We start from the raw sequence: 22,786 nt of genomic DNA on the forward strand, positions 1-22,786 counted from the left end.
TACTAGGCAGCTACTTTCAATTAAAATGTTATCCCCTGTACGGGAATAACTGTGATGAGCAGGTAGGAACGACGACTTGCGAAACTTTGGGTCCGGCTGTGAGTCGTGCACAGATAGCCAAAGCGGTTAAGGCGACCGCTCGTGTAAGGCGGCGAATTTGGGTTAGAATTGGAGACGGGTCGTTCTCGAATTAACGGGTCCAAAGGAACGGTTCACCAACGTGAATGGAACGAGCGAGGAACGAATTCTAAGGAACGGTCTTTCATAGTTCACTTCTGTCGCGGCTTTATACGAGTACTTTTAATTCCCGGAAACGCGAAACGGTCAGTCTCGTTCCAGCCTCGGTCCCATTCCCGTCTATCTGTCTGTCTGTCTGTCTGTCTCTCTGTCTCGGTCGGCTGGACTCTTCCTTCTCCGCGTGGCCACTCGTCGCAGTTCCACTGCCGACTGCTTTAAGTTCAGTATCGAGTTGTTCGTTTCGTTCGCTGCGCAAGCCCATTCTAGATCTGCTTCAAACCTTTTTTCGACCTCTCAACTTCTGGTTCTTTTCCTATTCTATTCAGCGTCCACGACCGGTAAATCTATTTTATAATTACGTCAGTTACATAAAAATTGCGTGGAATGTAATACGTACATCATTTCACGTAACAAAACGGCGTATCAGCTTACTTCACTATTTCAATAAACAGCTGAAGAAATACTTGTAAAAAGGTAAGATTTTTTTGTTAGTACACATGCAAAGGACGCCGGCACGGCACACACTAGTGGCTATTTTCCGTCTTTTTTTCATCCAGGGTAAAAGAACATGTTCATTGATATGGAAAGCAGGCAGATTCACAACTGAATGAAGCCCGCGCTTCATAATCATGTGTATGGTGTCACATTTTGTAAAGATTATCTTAACTCCTATAATATTATTTCAGCGGTGCGGGGTGGCGCACAAAAAAATTGGCCCCGAGTACTAGAATGCTCATTGTCACTTACCAATCGTCATCTATTTTTTGGAAGTTGTTTGCATTAGCTTATTTGTTATTTCTTCACTGCCTCATTATTACATGTTTATCTATTCTGCTCGTAGCGGTCAACAAATGGTGCGTAACTGGCGAGCAGTCTTTACTCGGGGCCGTTTTCTCGTGCGCCACCTTATATTATTTGACTGCGATCAGCCACATAACGCTGCAGTCGGCTAAACGAGATGTTTTGCAGAATCACGAAAATTACAAGTGTTTCCTAATTCTGTTATGAATAAAAACTCTGCACTCCAGAGAGGAGGGAAGTGCCCTCTTGGTGCCTTCCATCTTCAGTCACCAATGCCACTAATTTTCAATTTTTCATAAGAACACTATACCAAGCACAATGAACGGTGAACGAGTAAAAATGAACCGTTACCAAAAAAGAACCATCACCAGTGAACTAGTTCCCAAGGATGAGCAACTTTGCCCATCTCTAGTCAGAATCCTGTTCCGGGCCAAGTTTTACTTGTCGGCATTCCCTTATCCTGTTCGTATTCGCAACTGCGCGAACATTTCATATATTTCGCAACGGCGGTAGTCCCTGCAGTGTGCATCGTTCTTCTGAACAACACAGGCACTTCAATACCGTTTTGTTCAGGGGCAGTGAGCACAGTGGACGACTCACACTGACTTACAGCGGCTCAGAGGTAACGGCAGGACTCACTGGATCTCAGGACACCACGTTTTCGTCTGCCTTGTTGGAGCGATCGTAATAGACTGTTACAGTTACAAACGAGGACGCAGGCATGATTTAAGGTAGTACTATTGCTCCACAAATATTCCTTTAAACGGAAGGGTACACAGGGAAAGTGCTGTTGGTATGCCTGCAGCAGAGCTTTATTCAAGCAACCGTTTTCTTCTTCGGTCATGTCTTCTGACTGGTTTGATGCTGCCCTGGATGACTTCCCCTCCTGTGCCAATGTTTTCATTCCAGAGTAGCGCATACACCGAATGTACTCTGCTATTGGATATACTCCAATCACTGTCATCCACTACAATTTATTCCATCTACAGACCGCTCTAGTACCTCTGAAGTTACCACCCCCCCCCCCCGGATCTTTACCTACGTCCTATCATACTGTCCTTCGTTCGGGTCAGTGTTATTCACGTATTCCTTTCCTCCTCGGTTCTGTGGAGAACCACTCCACTTCTTATCACTCCAACTGGTTTTTAACATCTTTCTGTGACACCGCATCTCAAACGTTTAGATCCACTTACCCGTTTAACCGAAATACCCGATGCACTTCCATGCAATCTTGTGTTGCAGACGTACATTCTACGAAAAATTTCATTGTTTTCCCAATAAAATGAAGTTTAACATGTAACAAAGCAAGTTTTAAATCTAACCTAAAATAATTTCTATTGGAGAACTATTCCAAGCCGAATTTTCCTTTAAAAGCTGGAATCCCATAAAAAAGAAAACCTGTTTTTAAGTGTAGTTGGTTGAGAAAGATTGAACAGTAATTCGTTCATTAATGTTAAAATGAATATGCACGTATCGTGTCAACTTACTCCTTTCGCACCATTTCAATAAAAATGAGTTCAAATGATCTATGGGAGATGTAAATAATTGTGGATGTCTTATTATTTGCTACAGATAACCCGAAGTAATTTCTTTAAGAATGATTACACATTTCTTCAAAAATTTTTAAGGTATTTGTGAGCATAAATTTATGGATTGGAAGAGATTCTGGTTAAGTTACTGAAAACTTTTTTTGGCTGCCGACGAGTCATTTTGCCGAACAGCAACTGCAACATAGGAGAGGAACGTACTGACTGGAAAATGGTTGGGTAAGATGTATTGACCTGAAAAAGGAATCTGTCGTAAAGTAACATTTTTTACTTGAAAATACTTTTAGCATCAGCCAGGAACTTTTCAGTTTGTTCTCTTGTTTTTCCTGTGTTTTACTGGTATGCTGTAAGACCAATCAAACATTTTGTTTTGTCTTTGGTATGCTGAATAAACCACTTTAAGTGGATTGACAATGAAGGCATCAAATTTTATTGCATTTTGTGTGTGAATTGTGTGGCAACGAAAGTACAGTTCACAGAGTCGAAGCAAAAGAAAAAGCCACTAACCCAAGTACTCACCTTAGGAGAGTGCAAATTTCTTCAGTAGAAGTTTTATACTTCGCAGTGAGCTGGAACAACCTGTATATCTACATACATACTCCATAAACAACAGTACTGTAACAGTACTGTGCATGGCGAAGGCTATCCTGTACTATTACTAGTCATGTCCTTTCTTGTACCTTTAGCAAATAGAGCGAAGGGGGGGAAAAACCACTCTGTGCTTCTGTAGAAGGCCCAATCTCTCCAATCTTATCTTCCTTGCCTTACGCGAAATGTTCATTGGCACCAGTAGAATTGTCAAGTCAGCTTCAAATGCTAATTCTCTGAATTTTCTCAATAGCGTTCCTCCCAGGGATTCCGATTCCAGTTCCCGAACCACCTCTGTAATATTTGAGTGTTGATCGAGCCTACATATCTAGCAGCACGCCTCTGAATTGCTTCCTTGCCTTCCTTTAATCCGACACTCAAACAGTAGTTTGCAAACAGTAGTTCGTAGTAATAGACGGCAAATCATCGTTTACTAGTTATAGTTACGAATATTGTATTATTTGTGATAGTAAAAATTTGTAGACTGCCAAATAAAACTGTAAATTTAATAACAGTTTATCAGATTACACGTATTTTCTCATTAGACCAATCGTAATCGAAATAGTAAAGAAAATGACTATGTTAGAATTAAAAAACTGACTAAGGGGACTCGATCCTGCGATACAGCGATTACGGGGCTTTAATGCCAACCACTCGGCTGCCGCCGCTTCGTGATAACTGCCACGCACAGGTATATATTCGACGACTGAAATTATCGTGCGATTTTCTCAATAACGCTTGAGAAGTACGCGCTACTGCTTACACATTTTGTTGTCCTCGTGGTGCACGAAGAGTGCACGAAGAGTGCACGAAGAGTGCACGAAGAGTGCACGAAGAGTGCACGAAGAGTGCACGAAGAGTGCACGAAGAGTGCACGAAGAGTGCACGAAGAGTGCACGAAGAGTGCACGAAGAGTGCACGAAGAGTGCACGAAGAGTGCACGAAGAGTGCACGAAGAGTGCACGAAGAGTGTACGAAGTTCGCAGTAAATGCGCGTTCCAAACGTCGTGGCCTCCCCATGTAAGTCGTCTTGCATCCTGCTACAATCACTGAACGCCGACACCTTCCCGTACCCAACAGTGAACTACCGAAGACTGCTGTTCAACCCGTCGGCCAAATCATTTATGTACACAGAAAGTAACAGCGGTCCTGTCCATTTCCCTTGTTAATCCTGACACTACCCTTGTCTCAGATGAACGCTGGTCATAGAGGACAACATACTGCTTTCCGTTATTTAAGAAGTCTTCGAGCAATTCACATGTCTGGTAACCTATTCCGTATGTTTGTACTTTCGTTAAAAGTCGGCAGGGTGGTACCGTGTCAAACGCATTACGAAAACGTGGAAATATGTGATCCGCCTGCTGCCCTTTATCCGTAGTGCGTAGTATATAATGTGAGAGAAGGGCAGGCTGAGTTTCACATAGAGGATGCTCTCTAAAAACGTGTTTTATATGTGGGCATAAGCTTTTACCCTCTTATTCGAATTGAGAATATGTTAGAAGATTCTGGAGTAAACAGATGTTAAGGATATTGCTCTGTAATTTTACAGGTACCTTTTTTTATGCTATATGAAAGAGTCACCTGCCCGAGGCAGGATTTGAACCTGCGACCGTAGCAGTCCCGCGGTTCCGGACTGAAGCGCCTAGTACCGCTCGGCCACAACGGCCGGCCCATGATGGGATACCATTCCATTTTCAACTTCGGGTGAGGCGATGCATTGATTGGAGAGGGTCGAAACCTTGGCCTACTCTCTCTCCTAACCTCAGACCTATGGAGTTTTGGTTTTGGGTTGTAGACGGTGCCCATAAATGATGTGGATACATTAAGAGAACGCGTGTTCAATGCCTGCAACGCAATCCGGCAACAATCCGTAGTATTCCAGCGAATGCGTGATTCCACGAGACATAAGCTGGAAGGCATCATTGCAATGGATGGTGGTCACATCGAATACATTTTGTGAAGAGTACAGCATAGACGTGGTGATCTTCGAGAGTAGTGGTAATAGATCATAACTCCGAAGACACGCTGTTTGCGGCTAGGGTTTGTAGGAAGTCTTTCTTGCCTTGTTGCACACTAAATCCTCAAAATATTGGAACCTTTTCTCCAGACACGCAGTACGTTGGTGAATTAGAGTCCTGAACCTCCACCAACTGAGCGTAAATTTTTCCAGCGACGTTCCCCTTTAACTGCAGAAAAAGAAATAACTGACGATATTCAACTTTTTCAGTGGACTGCTACATTATGTTTTTGCTCGTCTATTGGAGTGGTATGCTACTGTTCGGAGGTATTAGTGTGTATGAGGACTGCAAACACATACAGTGGCTGGGTGACCATATGGTAGCACTTCGAGATATGCATGGTTGAACGTAAGTGTTGATGCCAAGCCTACAGCTTGAGCTGCAGGGAATTTTAAGGCGAACTGGAATTCCAAAACAGCTCATCAGTGACTAAACGACAGTCGGCAGATTATGTTTCAAGTGATCACTGTCTTAAAAATCTACGGGCACCAGGCACTGAATGCTGGCTCCAGTCTTGACTGCACCAATGATGGGAATCATCCTACACGACGGTCAGGGTGCCCGAAGATTGTTTAATATATCACCGAAACTGGTAGCCAGTAAAATACTTTAGACGACTTAAAGGTGGTTGATTTGACATTCTATTTCCAACTTCTGGCCGAGTGTGCTTCCCAACAGTGATACCTGGAGCAGGTTCGGTGATGCTCTGGGTATCCGTATCTTAGTATTCCATGCGCCCCATGGGTACTCCGGAAGGTCCCCGTTACCACCAAGAATTTTTTTCCGTGGTGCAATGTTTCGTTCCCAATGGTGATGGTGTTTTCCAACACGACATAACGCTTGCCGACTTAACTCGCATACCGACATAACTCTCATGGTACAGGACAGGTTTTGTGAGCATTCCGTTTAACTGTTTCAAGGTGATCACTATTATTAAGCCTTTGAGGCCAACTTTGGAGAACCGCTATCCACCTGCATCATTGTTGCCTGCATTTACCACTAACTTGCAGGAGGAGTGGTGTCAGATTCCCTTGAAAACAGGACAGGGTCTGTATTTGCCTATTCCGAGACGACTGGAAGCTGTTCTGAATGCCAGGTTTCCTACATCGTGTTAGGCATGGTAATGTCTTGTACTTTTTGCTGTTTCCGTGTTTGTCCAATCCTTTTAGCTAAAAGGAAACTACAGAGGGGTCCAAACAAATGTATCCACTGTTTGAAAGTCCATAACTTACAAACTAATTGACGGAGTTGTCTCATTTTTGGTGAAAGTGTAGCTTAAAGTCCAACTTAAAGATATCACTGTAGGTGTTCGAAATGGTCACCATTAACATCCACACACAAACGATGCCGCCGAACTGCAGCACGAACTACTGACTGCGACGTGTTCAGTTGGATATTTGCACATTAATGTACGATGGATTCTCGAAGTTCATCCACTGTGCGTGGCTTTTGTCGATAAACGATGTACTTTAGTGTTCCCCACAGGTAAAAGTCCCGAGGAATTAGGTCTGGGGAACGTGGTGGATACCCCACAGCACCTCTACGGCCTATCCATCTTCCTGGTAGATTTTCGTCGAGATACGCCCTAACACGATTTTGGTAGTGGGCTGGGGCACTCTCTCGTTGAAAGTAAACTCTTCCGTCTCCATACATGTCTCAGATGTCAGGAAAAATGGATGTCTGTAGCTTCTGAAGGTACACCTCACCGGTAACTGTGCCGTCGAAGAAGAATGGCCCATCAAGCCCCGGTAAGGCAACCCACACCACAAATTTACTCCTGGCAAATTAACGACTTTGTCCATATGGACGTTCGGATTTTCGGCGGCCCAGTAGATGTAATTGTGGCGATTTACTGTACCATTGAGTTTGAACTGTGCCTCATACGACCACACAATCATCTCTGCAAACTCTTCATCGTTGCGCACCATGTTAGTAAACCACTCGCAGTACTCCGTTCTACGATCTGGGCCGTCGTCGTTCATTGCGTGTAGCAATCGTGGGACGTAGCACTTCCATTTTGCTGTCTTCAAAATTCGCCAAACACTTGAGCGACTCACTTCAATTTCACGGGCACACTGTCTCACAGACTTCTGCGGTGAGCGAGTGAATTGTTGTAACACACGATGGGAGTTAGCTGGACTTGTTACAGGTCGTCCAGACCGTTGTTTTTGTACATGCTTAACACAGCCTTCGGCTTCAAATTTGTCTCGAATGCGACGAATCGTTAAATGTGTCGGTGGCTTTGTTTGATACTCATTTCGCCATTGCCGTTGAACCTCAATGTTTTCGTACTTAAAATACCACTTCAAAACTTACTTCCTTTCATCGAATGTAAGTCTTGAGCCAGCCATGTTTACTCGAGTAACCAGGTGCAACTAAGAACAAAACACTGACTATCTGGCGACTGTCATCTGCCAAACCAAAGCAATACCATGCTTGTGTGGCGGCTGCCGGAACTACAAACTATTTCACTACCAAAGATGAGAAAACTCCGTCAATTACTTTGCCAGTTATGGACTTTTAAACAGTGGATACATTTTTTTGGACCCTCTGTATATTAACTATCTCTATCGAGGTGATAATTAAAACTTTATGATCCATATATACAGCTGTGATGAATCACATGACTGGCTAGAACAGAGTAAAGTAAGAATAAATGGGGAGATTAGTTCAAAGAGGGAAGTAATCGTGGGGGTAGATAGAAGTGAATTACACAGTGGCAGCTGCGTTAGTGCGCAGATACACGGTGTGTGTGATATGAAAGTGTAAAACGCTTAATTCTACACCGAAAAAGCTCGTAGAAATCAAAACCTACCCCAAGAACGTAAGCAACAAATTGGCGCCTGTGGGGTGGCTGTTGAGAGGATACGTGCAGTCCGCTTGCTCGTAGTACACCGTGCTGTGAAGCGAAAACAGCAGCTGGGGAAATTGTTGCGTGTAACCATCTGCATGCGGCGCACGTAAGAGCTTCTGCGAATTCTGCGCTGCAGAGGTGGCAACGTGCAATTTCGCAAACAGCTGATCGGATGTCAAGTGAGTGTAGGACTGCGTCGTTCCAGGAGGCGCAGCAGCTAACATCGCATGCAGGGTGATTGGGCGAGACACTTTTCCGCGAACTGCCTGCTGCAGTAATGACACAGTGGCCGGCCGATCGCCTCAAATTGCCGCCCCGACAGCGGCCCACAACGTGTCATTTTTCCTATCGACAGCCGGATCCGTCCAGTTTACCAGTCACTGGCGCGGCCGCTCCTCCTTCCCCGCCGCCTGATATTACTGCAACCGACAACCCAAATCCAAAGCTTCTGCTGTGACAGATTCTCTGAAATTTAATCTCGACAGTGTGGTTAACGTACTTTGTGGGAACGCTTATTAAGATACCCCAACCAACAAATTTAAGCCAATTGCCTTTAACTGCACGGACGACGGCTATCATTTTCAGACTTGTTACGAATCATGTCCAGTATTCTTGGAAGGTTTGGAAGATACTGTTCAACAAGCACTAGTTACGCAGTAAAATAAATACTAATTTGCACTGCCTACGCCGGCCGCTATGGCGGAGCCGTTCTAGGCGCTTCTGTCCGGAACCACACTGCTGCTACTGAGGCGTAGCACCTTCGCATCGCTCCTGTCACTTGTTAGGACGGTATCGTTATAGGCACGAGTCATCGACAGATGTCACCAGCTGACGTGGACCTGAGTTACAGACCTGCACGTAGTTGTACTAGTAGGCGGCAGAGGTCAGCAACTGACGGACTGTGCTAGCAGTCGTAGTCAAAACAATGTTGTAAAGTTATGTTTGATTAATATTTAATGTATCTACATAATTATTATTTTATATGTGTAGTAATTAGCAGTGGGAGTGTTGTGTGAGTGAAGAAGAACGCAAGTAAATGAAAATTGTTATGTTTATTCACGAAGTACCAGTTAAACTATACACGGGATTTACTATAGTTAAATGTGCAGTCAGTTTATGGTACTAATAAATCGTGAGTGGAACGCAAATTAATCGGTAACTTCATAAGGAGTAATTTTATATTTAATACTTTTATAAATTTTTTTATTTATTTATTTAGTAATTGCCATACAAAGAAATTTTTTACTATGATTGGTCATTGAAGTAAAGCGCGGGATTATACTGCAACCTGATTTGCTGTTTGTGATATCAGCCAATCAGAAAAATGCAGGCTCGCGCCAATCGATGCTGGGAACAAAGCCTTTGGTGCGATCTAAGGGGGGGGGGGGGGGGTCGGGGCTGAGGGTTCGAACTAGCAACATCTCATTGAAAGCAGCTCCGACGAAAGTACTGTAAAATCGCGGAAAAACGATAATTACGAGTTCGCGAAGTAATACTAAGTGTATTTAAGTGAACAGTATAGTGAAAGTCGTGTGGAATTTCGGACGGAATATCAAAATTATTGCTTTTGACTGTTAGTTAAAACCGCGTGGCGTGTTGTGAGATCTAAGACTGGAACAGGTATTACGTGTAGAGCAGAGCGCACAACATTTGAGCGAGCATTTCCATAACTAAGCGATCCGGTCAACTCAACTTCTGGAACTGGTGTAAATACCATAAACTGGCTACGTGTGTGATTGATGTGCGTGTGAACTTTACATTCTGTTGCCGCTTAGCACGGACTTTGCAGTATTAACTGATCTTTATCGTAAAAATACACCTGGAAATTTACATTGCCAAGTTAAAACTTTTATTTTAGTAGCTAGCCACATCCCGTTTACCGGACAATTCTATGTATGTTGCGACCTGCAATAGACAGTAGTGGTCTAGTATTTTCTACTACAGCTTTTAGCTAGACAAATGAACATTGCTGGACACTGGCAGGGCGGTAAAAAGTAGCGTGCCGCGCCACACTACAGTCGCGGGTTCGAATCCTGCCTCGGGAATGGATATGTGTGTGATGTCTATAGGTTAGTTAGATTTAAGTAGTTGTAAGTCTGGGGGATTGATGACCTCAAATGTTAAGTCCCGTAGTGCTTAGAGCCATTTGAACTTTTCGCACTGCCTACACGTTCCAGCAACATGGAAAAAATCTTCGCAGCAGCTAAAACGTAGTGTTCGAGAAAGACCGAACAACACTCCAGGACGCCTCTGCATGTGTATTTGACAAATCGATCCACACACCCTGTCGTAGTGGGAACCAGTGTGGTCACACGTTTAAATACAGTCGCGTTCCAGTTTGAAGTACTGTGCGTTGCTACCTTGCACTGCGAGCACACTAAGTCATCACAGAAATTGCGTCCGCGGGCAGCCACGAAGACTTCCTGTTGACGTAATTAAGTCTGTTGTAAAAAACTTCCTGGAAGATTAAAACTGTGTGACCGACAGAGACTCGAACTCGGGACCTTTGCCTTTCGCGGCCAAGTGCTCTACCATCTGAGCTACCGAAGCACGACTCACGCCTGGTACTCACAGCTTTACTTCTGCCAGTATCTCGTCAGGAGAAGGTAGGAGACGAGATACTGGCAGAAGTAAAGCTGTGAGTACCGGGCGTGAGTAGTGCTTCGGTAGCTCAGATGGTAGAGCACTTGCCCGCGAAAGGCAAAGGTCCCGAGTTCGAGTCTCGGTCGGGCACACAGTTATCATCTGCCAGTAAGTTTCAAATCAGCGCACACTCCGCTGGAGAGTGAAAATTCATTCTGGAAGTCTTGTAGATTTTATTAAAGCCTTTATCTGGCCAAGACTGCAATGCGTAAAATAGTGATTACTAGTTTCAACCGCTTAAATTATCTTTAGATCGTGATACAAGCCTACAGTGTGTCAGTCAACAGACTAAGCGAGACGCTTTGTCATTAAAGTAGTAACACCCTTACGGGAATTCTAGCTTACAGTCGTAATGAGTAAGTGCCTTTTCTCTTGGTTCAGACAATGTATGTTTGTATCATCTGAAGATGACCGCTTAAGCGGGTGTAACTAGTAATCACTGTTTCCTACATGCGATCTTGGCCGAATAAAGTTTTTATTAAAATCTACTGCATTCAAGGTCATTAAATTTGTTGATAAGAGAAAGTGACATTGATGACGGAGACGTGCAATCGAAAAGTCGAAGTTTAGAAGGTTGATGATGTGCATCTTGCAGAAGAAGGGGTTCTATGCCGAGTGGAGTGGAATTCTATTATCTCTACAAATAAGTACAAGCGAAATACACACAAATATTCCAGTGAAGATTCCGATAAATGTGTTGTTAAGTGGGAAGTTCCACGATATTACGAAGAATAGAATGAAATAACTTGGCGAAACCCTCACGGCTTTTGCAGCACACAGAACTTCAAGCAAGAATAGCGAAGAAACACACACACACACACACACACACACACACACACACACACACACACACAAAAATGAGATGACGTAATAATAATGTAAATGTCGTGTCTAGGGCCTCCCGTCGGGTAGACCGTTCGCCGGGTGCAAGTCTTTCGATTTGACACCACTTAAGCGACTAGCTCGTCAATGGCGCTGAAATAACAATGATGATGTTGATTAGGACAACACAACACCCAGTCCCTGAGCGGAGAAAATCTCCGACCCAGCTGGGAATCGAAGCCGGGTACTTAGGATTGACATTCTGTCACGCTGACAGCTACCGGGGGCTGACGTGAATGAATGTAAACGTTATTTGTGTAGATCACGAATTCAGAAAACGGTATGACCTGTTTCGATTGTGCTACGCAATCGCCTTTACTTCATAAGATATCATTACAGAGTATCATCTCACACGCTGTACATTCAGATAGTCACCGAGTTTTAATGATACAGTACTTGACTGAAAAACATTTGACGTTTTGCACTTTGTACAGATATTTCAATATCTGAAGATGATTGCTAGCAGAATCGAAATCGGTCGTATCGTTTTACACACTCCCGATCTACACAAATAAAGAGTACGTTAAAAATTAAAATCCGTTATCCAAATTCTTGAACTTGTCAAGCCTTAAACTGTCAATAAAAGTGACAAAGCGATAGTGGGCGATGAGTATTTTTTAAAAAACTGTTGTGGCATGCAGTGCACTGACGACTTTGGACAAATCTCTATAAAAATATTACAAGAAGGTATGTTCTAAAACGTATGAAGAGTGATTTGTTAGTGTGACGTAAAAACTTTCTGGGAATGTGAACACCGCAAGAACACGAGTTATTACGTAGTCTGGTTTATTGTCGGTAATTGAAGTGAAAAGTCCAGGACAGGTGAAAAAACTGACGCCCACATCAAAGCGACTGCAAGAGTGCTACAACTAATGGCAACAAGAATAATATTTACGGCTGACAAATTCACGTAGGTTATGCGTATAAATAAATACTTCTGTTGATAAAATGCCCACAAATGATAAAATCCACGTATCCGTGTGCAGTTTATCAACTGTGAGCATTTTATGGATTGGATTTTTGTCAAGACATGTCTATGCGTGTAGTGCTTTTTATGCTTCGACTTCATATAATGTAACATGACAATCTTTTAATATGTTCCACAAGATCAGATGAGGGCAATGTAGAACTGTTTAATACAGTCGTTTTGCAGCAACGGTTGTATCCATACTGTTATCGAAGTGCGTTCACACTAAATTATGCCGATCGTCCCACGGCACAGTATGTGTACCTTACAAAATACTTCCGTAAACTGACACATTCTTTCGTTTGTTAAGGGCGTACACGTCCGTTGCTGGTACGAAAAGAGAAACAGTTCTTTTAGGCTTAGTAACATTCTCTATTAGCATCGCAATAACTTGAAATAAAAGGTCGAGAATTGCGGAATCGAAGCTCAGTTTAATGTTTCTGACACGCTAAAGGTCAACGTGAAACCGAAACTAACAGTAGCAATGCTGATACACGTGTGAACGCATCATGAACCGGGGTCCAGTCGAATTCCTCTGTTTTCTTTGTTGCCTGCTAACAGTATTTTCTCAAAAGTTCTGATTTTTTTTCTATCTCAGAATTTTAATTTTCCATGTTAACCTAATATTGTTGGTATACGAACAAAATTTATTCTTGTGAGTATTCGTAATAAGTAGTTTTAAATCGTGAACCAAAATTATGGTATTCGTATTTATATTAATAACACTGCATATAATAATGAAAAATGTTTACCATTTCGGTGTCCAAGTAATGTACCTATACAACGTTGGGTGGATACCAGCCAGTCATTTGAGATGTATGTGTAATTCCTCTCAAGTTCTTATTTTGGGTCACTATACGTTGTAAATCTGACGCAGTCATGCCAGAAACAAAAATTACGAAATCTTACCCCCTCTTGGATAAAGTGCCTGGGAACAGAGGGGTCGCGGCGTCGAATCCCGGCCGGACCACGGTGATTTCGTCTGCCTTTAATGTAGCCTTCAGAAAAAAATGATTAGGGTCCGACGACCCGTCGACACTGAGGTCATTAGAGGTGGAATCTAGCCGTCACCGCTCGCCGATGTGGAGATTAGTCAAGAAAGACAGGCGGATCGGATTCCGCATCAACCTGTAGGTTGTTGTTATCCGCTTGGACAACTGGGGTAGGTAAGGGACACGCATGACGCGTAATCGACATTCTACGGAAGTAAATAATTGTAGCGGGGGTTACTGGCAGTACTGAAGCTGTCGGGGAGAGTTGTGAGCCGTATCTTGATATTTCAGACTGTTAAAAAATTACACGCATATAGTGAAAGGTTTATGATTCGATTTCCGGTACGGCACACGGTTTTGATCTTCCAGGAGGTTACAAGTTTAAGAAGACGTTAAGTAGTGCAATTTGATGCCACTCTTACATATCTTTCTCTATGGATAGAATTGGAGGGGCAATCATTAAAACGTTTTCCGTTGCGACGGGATCTTCTCATGAAATTTCAATCACCAGTTTTCTCCTCCGATTGTGAAAACATTCTGTTGGCACCCACCTACGTAGGAAGAAACTATCATCACGATAAAATAAATCAGGCCTCGCACAGACAAATGTAAGCGCTCTTTTATCCCACCCGCCGTTCGAGAGTGGAACGGTAGAGAGACAATTTAAAGGTGGTTCACACTGGACACTGCCGGACACACTATTGGGAATACCAAAGTAATCACGTGGATGTAGATGTACGGAATCAAGGAGCCAATCTAACCGTGTCCGAAGGACGCAGTTGCATTTTCGGTGGTGGCACTCCCTGCAACAGCGCAGGTACTGCCATTGCTGCTGGAAACACGCAGCTCTAACTTGTGACTTACCGTTGAGCTCTGCCAATGTTCCCGCTTCCCCGCCGTACTCTTTTGGCAGAATCCTCTTTGGGAAGAACTTGTGAAGTGACTCCAGGTCAGTGTGCTGGTGGAACTGGAACATACGAAGAGAATGCAGTAGCACATCAGCAAAAGGGATCTTTGAAACAATCTTTCCAAATGCAGTGTCTCAAAAAAACATTTTGGTAGATGAACTATAGCGAAGGACAATGAAGTCGCAATGTCAGAGTGAGAGCAACTAAATGGAACTGGGGTGTTGAGACTGGCTGTCCAAAATTTTCCGGTACATTATTGTGTATGAATACAAAATATTTATATATAATTTTGGTTCGTGATCAGTATAGGAGGGCAAGCCGTTGATAGTCAGCGATTAGTTCTGACTTGAAAACTAAAGTTTCACAGCGGCCTTATTCAGTGCCGGTAAGAGAAATTTTTTTTTCACAAAAGCGACTTACCGTATGTTCTCCCCACCCCTCCTCCGTCGTTTACTTTCATTCGTGTCAGCTTTTTCAACTAATTGTGATCCATTCTGTACACAAATCTTACACTTATGGATCTCTAGTGTCCCTCGCCGCTTGACACCCTAAGTGGCAGCTTGAGTCGCTTTGACCTTAAACCGGCCCTAGCTCTATTTTTATGACTACAATAGAAACTTAGGTACTTCTCGTTACTGAGAAAGTATTGTTCCAGTTGGAAACGACAGATCTGCTTAGCGAAGCACTGAAGGAGAAAAGGAGAAAAGGAGAAAAGGAGAAAAGGAGAAAAGGAGAAAAGGAGAAAAGGAGAAAAGGAGAAAAGGAGAAAAGGAGAAAAGGAGAAAAGGAGAAAAGGAGAAAAGGAGAAAAGGAGAAAAGGAGAAAAGGAGAAAAGGAGAAAAGGAGAAAAGGAGAAAAGGAGAAAAGGAGAAAAGGAGAAAAGGAGAAAAGGAGAAAAGGAGAAAAGGAGAAAAGGAGAAAAGGAGAAAAGGAGAAAAGGAGAAAAGGAGAAAAGGAGAAAAGGAGAAAAGGAGAAAAGGAGAAAAGGAGAAAAGGAGAAAAGAGAGAGAGTGGAGTGACGTTCCGTCGCCAACGATGTCATGAGACAAGCAGCACAATCACAGGTTCTTTAAGGACAGTCAAGAAAAAAATCGACACTGTCATTTCCAAAAGACCCATGGCAGTATTTTCCTTAACCGATTTGGGGAAAAATAAAAACATATGTATGTATGTATGGCCGGCTGGGGAACTGAACCTAGACCCTCCAATGCGAGATAGTGTTTTACCTGTGCACCACTTCATTCGGCTTAGTCACATTGTGTGATTTTACTTCTGTAAGTACGAGGGAACTCTCTGATAATTTAGTTTGAACTGAAACCCTCCAGCTCACGTTTATTTTTCATCAGTATACCCAAATAGCGTGGTCTCAGTGTTAATACAATGAAAACCTTCCCCTTCGTGTACAAAATTTTGACTCCTGAGGGAACAATACCGCGACCACATTTTTTTCTTTCATTCCTAAGTCTTCTGGTTTGATACGGCCCGCCACGAATTCCTCTGCTGTGCCAATCTCTTCATCTCAGTAGCACTTGCAACCGACGTCCTCTGTTTGTTGGATGTATTCCAATCTCTGCCTTGCTCTACATTTTTTACCCTCTACAACTTTCAGTACCATGGAAGTTATTCCGCGATGTCTCACCTTCTTGTCAGTATTTCGCATATATTCCATTCCTCACCGATTCTGCGCAGAACCTAATTCCTTACCCTATCAGGCCATCTAATTTTCAACATTCTTCTGTAGCACCACATCTCAAATGCTTCGATTCTCTACTGTTCAGTTTTTCCTAGAGTCCATGTTCACGGCCGTACAATGCTGTTCTCCAAATGTACATTCTCAGACGTTTCTTCCTCAAATTACGCCTATGTTTTATACTAGTAGACTTCTATTGGCTAGGAATGCCCTTTTTGCCAGTGCTAGTCTACTTTTTATGTCCTCCTCGCTCCGTCCGTCATTGGTCATTTTGCTGTCTACGTAGTAGAATTCCTTAACTTTATCTACTTCGTAACCATCGATCCTGTGTTAATTTTATTGCTGTTCTCATTTCTGCACTTCTCGTTACTTTCGCCTTTCTTCGATTAACTCTCAATCCATATTCTTTACCCAGTAGACGGTTCATTCCATTCAGCAGATCTTTTAATTCTCCTTCACTTTCACTCAGGATAGCAATGTCATCAGCGGATAGAATCATTGATATCCTTCCACCTTTAATTTTAATTCCTCGTTTGAGAATTTCTTTTATTTCCGTTATTGCTTTTTGTAGCTTAACACTATTTTTCTCAATTTTGAACATCTTGCAACATTTTGCATTGTCGAACACACTTTCCAGGTCGATAAATCCTATGAACCTTGATTCCAGTATCAACCCAAACGTAAGAAATGCCTCTGATTTCTTTACTTTCCTAAAGCCAACTTATCGTCATCTAATACCTCCGCAGTTTTCTTTTCCATTCTTCTGTATATTATTCCTGCCAGCAACTTTGATGCGTGAGATGTTAATTCTGACTATGGCGTAATTTTCGACTTGTCAGCTCTTGCTGTCTTCGGAACTGTGTTTCGTGATTATCGTGGCTCTTTCTCAGTTACAGTCAAAAAAATGGTTCAAATGGCTCTGAGAACTATGGGACTTAACATCTATGGTCATCAGTCCCCTAGAACTTAGAACTACTTAAACCTAACTAACCTAAGGACAGCACACAACACCCAGCCATCACGAGGCAGAGAAAATCCCTGACCCCGCCGGGAATCGAACCCGGGAACCCGGGCGTGGGAAGCGCGAACGCTACCGCACGACCACGAGATGCGGGCTCAGTTACAGTCCCCATGTCCTGTGGGTACACGTTAGATGCATTTCATGCAGTGGTTTCCATTGCCTCCCTCGTGATGCTGATCCTTGCTGATTCTTCCGCATTTAGGAGCGGCTTCCCATCCCAAGGTTAAGAGTGCCCTGAACCTCTGTCCACTGCTCCGCCCTCTTTGACAACGCCGATGACTGAATGAAGGTTAATTCTGAGGCCGAAAGTCTTCGGCCGCCATTTCTGATGATCTCTGTTCAAAATTTAAGCGGTAGCGGGGTTAGAACCCGGCACCAAGGACGTTTCTGATCAAACACGAATCAAAGACGCTACCCCTCCTTAGACCACGGGTGAACTGATCTGACAGTATCTATGAGATATTCGTTTACACAATCAACTCTCATAGCACAACGGGAACTAGCCCGAGTTGCTGTCTTTAACTGAAACCTAAACTGAGCCAATGTGACCCGCATCACGTTGTGGGGATCGTGTATCCTTTCGCATCGATATATTTGTCATTCTTTGTTGGAGTGGGTCATACACTTTTCGATCTGGTTCATTGCAGAGTGTATCACATTAACGCAACCACTGTTGTTTAGCCGGGTCCAGTATTCCAACGTAATCGCAGCTGACTGACAATGCTTTCAATAACAGTGATTGTTGCGAAGAGCAGTTAGCGTGGTGGTCGAGTGCAGCACTAGACGTAGACTTGCGACGATGTGTTTCTCGGACGTGGTTCCCAGCTATCTTTCAGTATAATTATTCGCGCCGTATTCTGATTGTTTTTAAAGTTGGAGTGACGTATGGTGGATTCTGAAAATTGCTAAAACTAGGAGTATTTAAAAGTGTTTGAAATGACTAATGATTTCGATGACAAACCGTGCAGTTTGTGAGCTGGTAACTATCACTTTCTCAAACTAATCCGTCATTATTCAGTTTCTCAAATTGCTGGTTAATGAAATAAGTATGTCACTAACTTCTTGGGATGGAGAGAGGCAATATCGTTTTAATATAGCACAGCTGGCAGTCTCATTACACAGGGTGACCAAGAAATGTTACGATAGAGTTCGAGGTATTGCAGAAGTTTTCTTGAGCCACAAATCGAAGATCGAAACCCGTGTTCGGAAATTCGTCCACCGACACTACAGACTAAGTTAGAGGCACGGGCACCTGGGACGACGCCAACCCTTCAGCAGCAAGCGTTACTTTGTACGCTGACTGACTGTAGGTGGAGAGTCTCGAAAGGTTTTTTCAGTGATCACGACTGACCACCACGATCACCAGTGGATAAGGAGCTAGCTGCTGCACAGCCAGGACTTTTCTTCTGTGAGTCCAATGATCTGTTGCCTTGGTTCATGACGGTTTCGGATTTCATTCATCCCGTAGTTTATTTTTCTGCTGTATACCAACAAACATTGGAGTTTTTAGAGGGTCCGAGGATAAAAATAAACTGTGAATGGAAACCAGTGTCAGAAACCATCATCCACTGAGGCAACAGAGCATCACATTCATAGGAGACATGGGCTGCCTCCGCAGCAGCTACCTCCACCTTCTACGCTGTTGCTCACGGCAATCAGTGGCGATCACTGAAGAACAGTAATAGGTGACTTTCCGCTTTTGGACCGTCGGTGTACGAAGTCACGTTTGCTGTAGCGTCGCTCGTTTCCGTGCACAGGTGGTTGGGGACTGCGGGGCTATCGGTCCCTTGGTCCCAGTGAAGTAATTACAGAAGAGAAAGAAGAAAAGAAAGACGTACAGCACAATAACAGGTGAAAGGATGAACCAGAAGAACGTCGGAAGAACAACCAACACTACTACGGTCATAACAAGAAAAGAAAACCACAAAGAAGTTAGAAACAGGTAGAAGGGGGCCGCTGGCCGACCACGAGAATGAAAAGGAAAAGCCAGCCACATTAAAACATCCACCCTAAAAGCATTAGAGTGCAGAATACTAAGGGACAAAGGATATGCGCTAAAACTTGCATAGAACGGTAACATCCACCGTCACATATAAAGCTAAATTAGTCGATGAGGCGTTGTCAGCTAAAATTAATGGCAACGAGTCCCGTAACTCAAGAGTCCGTCGCAGGGCAGCCAAACAAGGACAGCTCACCAAGATATGGGCCACTGTCAGCCGGGCGCCGAAACGACACCGAGGCGGATCATCACGGCGCAGTGGGTAACCATGTGTCACCCAAGCATGGCCAATACGGAGCCGGCAGAGGACCACAGAACTCCTGCGAGAGGACCGCATGGAAGACTGCCACATATTCATAGTCTCCTTAATGTCACACAGTTGGTTGTGCTACTGAGACTATGCCATTCCGTCTCCCAAAGCCGAAAAACCAGGCAACGTAAAAACGAACGCAGGTCAGTTATTGCAATGCCGATCTCCGTAAGTGGTTTCGGCGTAGCCTGTTTGGCCAGCCTGTCTGCAAGTTCGTTTCCTGGGATTCCGACATGTCCTGGGGTCCAGACAAACACCACTGAACGATTGGACCGTTCCAGGGCATAGATGGACCCCTGGATGGTTGCTGCTAAGTGACGACGAGGATAGCACTGGTCGATAGTTTGTAGGCTGCTCAAGCAGTCAGTACACAGAAGAAAAGACTCCCCAGGGCATGAACAGATGTGCTCAAGAGCACGAGATGTAGCCACCAGCTCAGCAGTGAAAACACTGCAGCCATTGGGCAAGGAATGCTGTTCAGTATGTCTTCCATGGACATATGTGAAACCTACGTAAGCATCAGCCATTGAGGCGTCTGTTTAAACCACTTCGTGGCCTCTGAGTATGTCAAGAATCTAGAGGAACTGGCAGTGGAGAGACATGGGGCTAACTGAGTTCTTAGGGCCATGTGAAAGGTACAGGTGAAGACGCTGCCTAGGCGTACACCATGGAAGTGTACGTTAATGGACCTCAAGTATAGGTGGTAAGGGCAAGGACTCCGGTTTGAAAAGAAGGGATCGGACACCAACTGCAACTGGAAGCCCTGACCTGGGCCGCGGATGCGGGAGATGAACTGCTGTGGGTGGGAAAAGGAGACGGCGATTTGAATGTGCAGGAGAACAGCGAAAGCTTCCAGTGCAACTGGCCAGGAGTTGTGCATTGCTAACCTGCAATGGAGGGACTCTGGCCTCCACAAGGACGCTGGCCATCAAACTCGTTCTAGAAGCTCCTGTCGCTAGGCAAACGCCACAGTGGTGCACTGGTTCGAGTAAACGCAAAGCTAAGGGCGCTGTAGAACCATAACCAGATTCCCATAGTCAAGGCAGGATTAAAAAAGGGATCTGTAGAGCTGCAGCAGCGTAGCGCTATCTGCGCTCCAGCTGGTGTTGCTCAGGCAGCAGAGGGCATTAAGATGCTGCCAGCACTTCCGCTTAAGCTGACTAAGGTGAGGAAGCAAGTCAATTGGGCGTCGAAAACCATGGCCGAAAACTGGAAACCGTGGGCTGGAGCCCATGGTTGCACCTTGTGGATGGCTCGTTGTAGGCGCCACTCAGCAACACCAGTACTGGTGGAGCAGTACGTAATTCAGAAGTCGTCTGCATACAGAGAAGGTGAGACGGACGGCCCTACAGCTGCTGCTAGACCATTAATGGCCACTAAACATAGAGAGACACTCAGAGTCCTGCAGGACCCCATTCTCCTGGATATGAGGGGAAATATAGGAGGCACCAACTTGGACACAGAAAGTGCGAAGCGACAGGAAATTCTGGATAAAAATCGGGAGCGGGCCTCAGACCCCACTCGTATAATGTGGCAAGGATATGAAGTCGCCAGGTCGTGTCATATGCTTTTGGTAAATCAAAACAGATGGCAACCAGGTGTTGGCGTCTGGAGAAGGCTGTTGGGAAGGCATACTCGAGGGACAACATTATCAGTGTTTAACGCCGGAAATGCATATCCTCCTGTTTCCATCTATTGTACTATTATTTTTTTTCCTTGATTTGTTACCTCAAGATATGACATTTCTGTCTCTTTGTATATTGTAATTGTTTTACTGTTTGTATATATATATATATATATATATATATATATGTTTATACATTTATGTCGATGTATAATTGGTTTGTTTCGTAAATATTATTTGTATTTTTACGCTGGGTCTTGCCTAGGGAAGACTGCTATCGAACGATTACGTCGATAGGTCGTGTGAAGAATCAAAGTGTGTAGGATCTTTGGTAGCGTTAACTCTGCCGCGTGGAGCGCGGGCTGAGCACAGGAGTCTGGCTGGAGTAGCGAGTGGAGCAGGTGTGTTGTGTGAAGCTCCCGAGAGTTGCCGCGCTTTCGGGGTTTGGCAGCATGTAATTGCGCTCGACTTGCGATGATAGTTTCTGACATGGCGTCGCGGACGGGAAGCATTAGCTGGCGCACATCAAGAGCCCGTTTCGTCTGGTGACCGTGTCGAGAAGAAGGCGCGCCAACATCCAGCTTCTGCAACAGCGACGGCCGACAATGAGTGACTGTCGCCACCTCCTCGATCGACGGCTTCAAACCTTCAATCAACCAACAAGGAAGACTGGACACACGTAAAGTTCTAGAACTGTATGGCAGACCTCAGCATTTCAAACTGTTCAAATCACAAAATTACAGCAACGTAGCATGAACCTTTGTTGCTCATTGTCCCATTTGCATTATCAAGCAGAGTCCCTTCCTTTTCCGGAATGAACCCGAGTGTCATTGAAATTCAAACGCCAGCATTAAAGTAATATTCTATTTCACTGCTTTAATTTCAAATTTCAATTAAGGTATTCATAGCTGGCTACAATATTTAGATTACACTAGCACAAATTAAGAGTGCGAGTTTTGTTACCATATTTTAGCTTACCTGTGACTGCAGCTCAGCTTGGTACGTACTAAATTTTACTATTGTTAATTGTTCAGAATCATTTAATTCAAGTTCAAAGTTAAATCTCTTATTTCTAAATTGCGTAGATTCAAGTAGCTTTTGAAATGATTGTTGAGGTAGTCCAAGACTAACCGTGTTTTACTGAATTTCGATGTGCTTCAGAAAGAAAGCTCACTATTAACTTCAGTCACTAAATAACTTTCGATTTTCCTGTTTTATTAATTCTTTTGCTAAATTAAGTCAGGGTGTAGCGAAATTTATTACTTCTGACAAACTTTCAGTTTTCACACTACACGTGTCAACCTTCAGTTGCCACACTTCTAGTGCTAATTATATGTGTAATAACCTTTCTTTTTCAGTTACTATAGTAATTGTCCTTAGGACTGGCGACCGTAATTTCCCCCAAATCCCAAATACCTAATTACCGCTAGTTAATTGTTAACGTAATGGCTGCACATTTACTTTCTTTATTAACTTTACCCCTTTTCAAAATTAATTTCCACCAGTTTCATTAGCACTTTTCCTTTCATTTAGATGTAACTCTTTCCTCCCTCTTTACCGACAGATTAACTTCGGTGACGATTGCTTTTCCAAAATTCCCATTAGGTACACGCGGTTTCATTTTTTACGGTCATTAAGGTCGATAAGTGAGGGGGAGGTTACAAGTGGTACAGCGACCCTATAGGAACCCCCAACATGGAACCAG

The 22,786-nt window shown here is 43.8% G+C and overlaps 1 protein-coding gene across 1 annotated transcript in view; it reads right to left on the bottom strand.

The window, feature by feature from the left end:
- The window catches only part of LOC126101015 (alpha-tocopherol transfer protein-like), a 164,459-nt gene that overhangs the window by 23,059 nt on the left and 118,614 nt on the right, over nucleotides 1-22,786 (bottom strand). Inside the window, exon 6 of the mRNA XM_049911683.1 lies at nucleotides 14,394-14,496. Coding sequence (XP_049767640.1) covers nucleotides 14,394-14,496 — 103 coding nt within the window. The remainder of the gene's footprint in view (nucleotides 1-14,393; nucleotides 14,497-22,786) is intronic.

This window comes from Schistocerca cancellata, chromosome 9 (genome assembly GCF_023864275.1).
Source record: "Schistocerca cancellata isolate TAMUIC-IGC-003103 chromosome 9, iqSchCanc2.1, whole genome shotgun sequence".
Taxonomy (NCBI): Eukaryota; Metazoa; Arthropoda; class Insecta; order Orthoptera; family Acrididae; genus Schistocerca; species Schistocerca cancellata.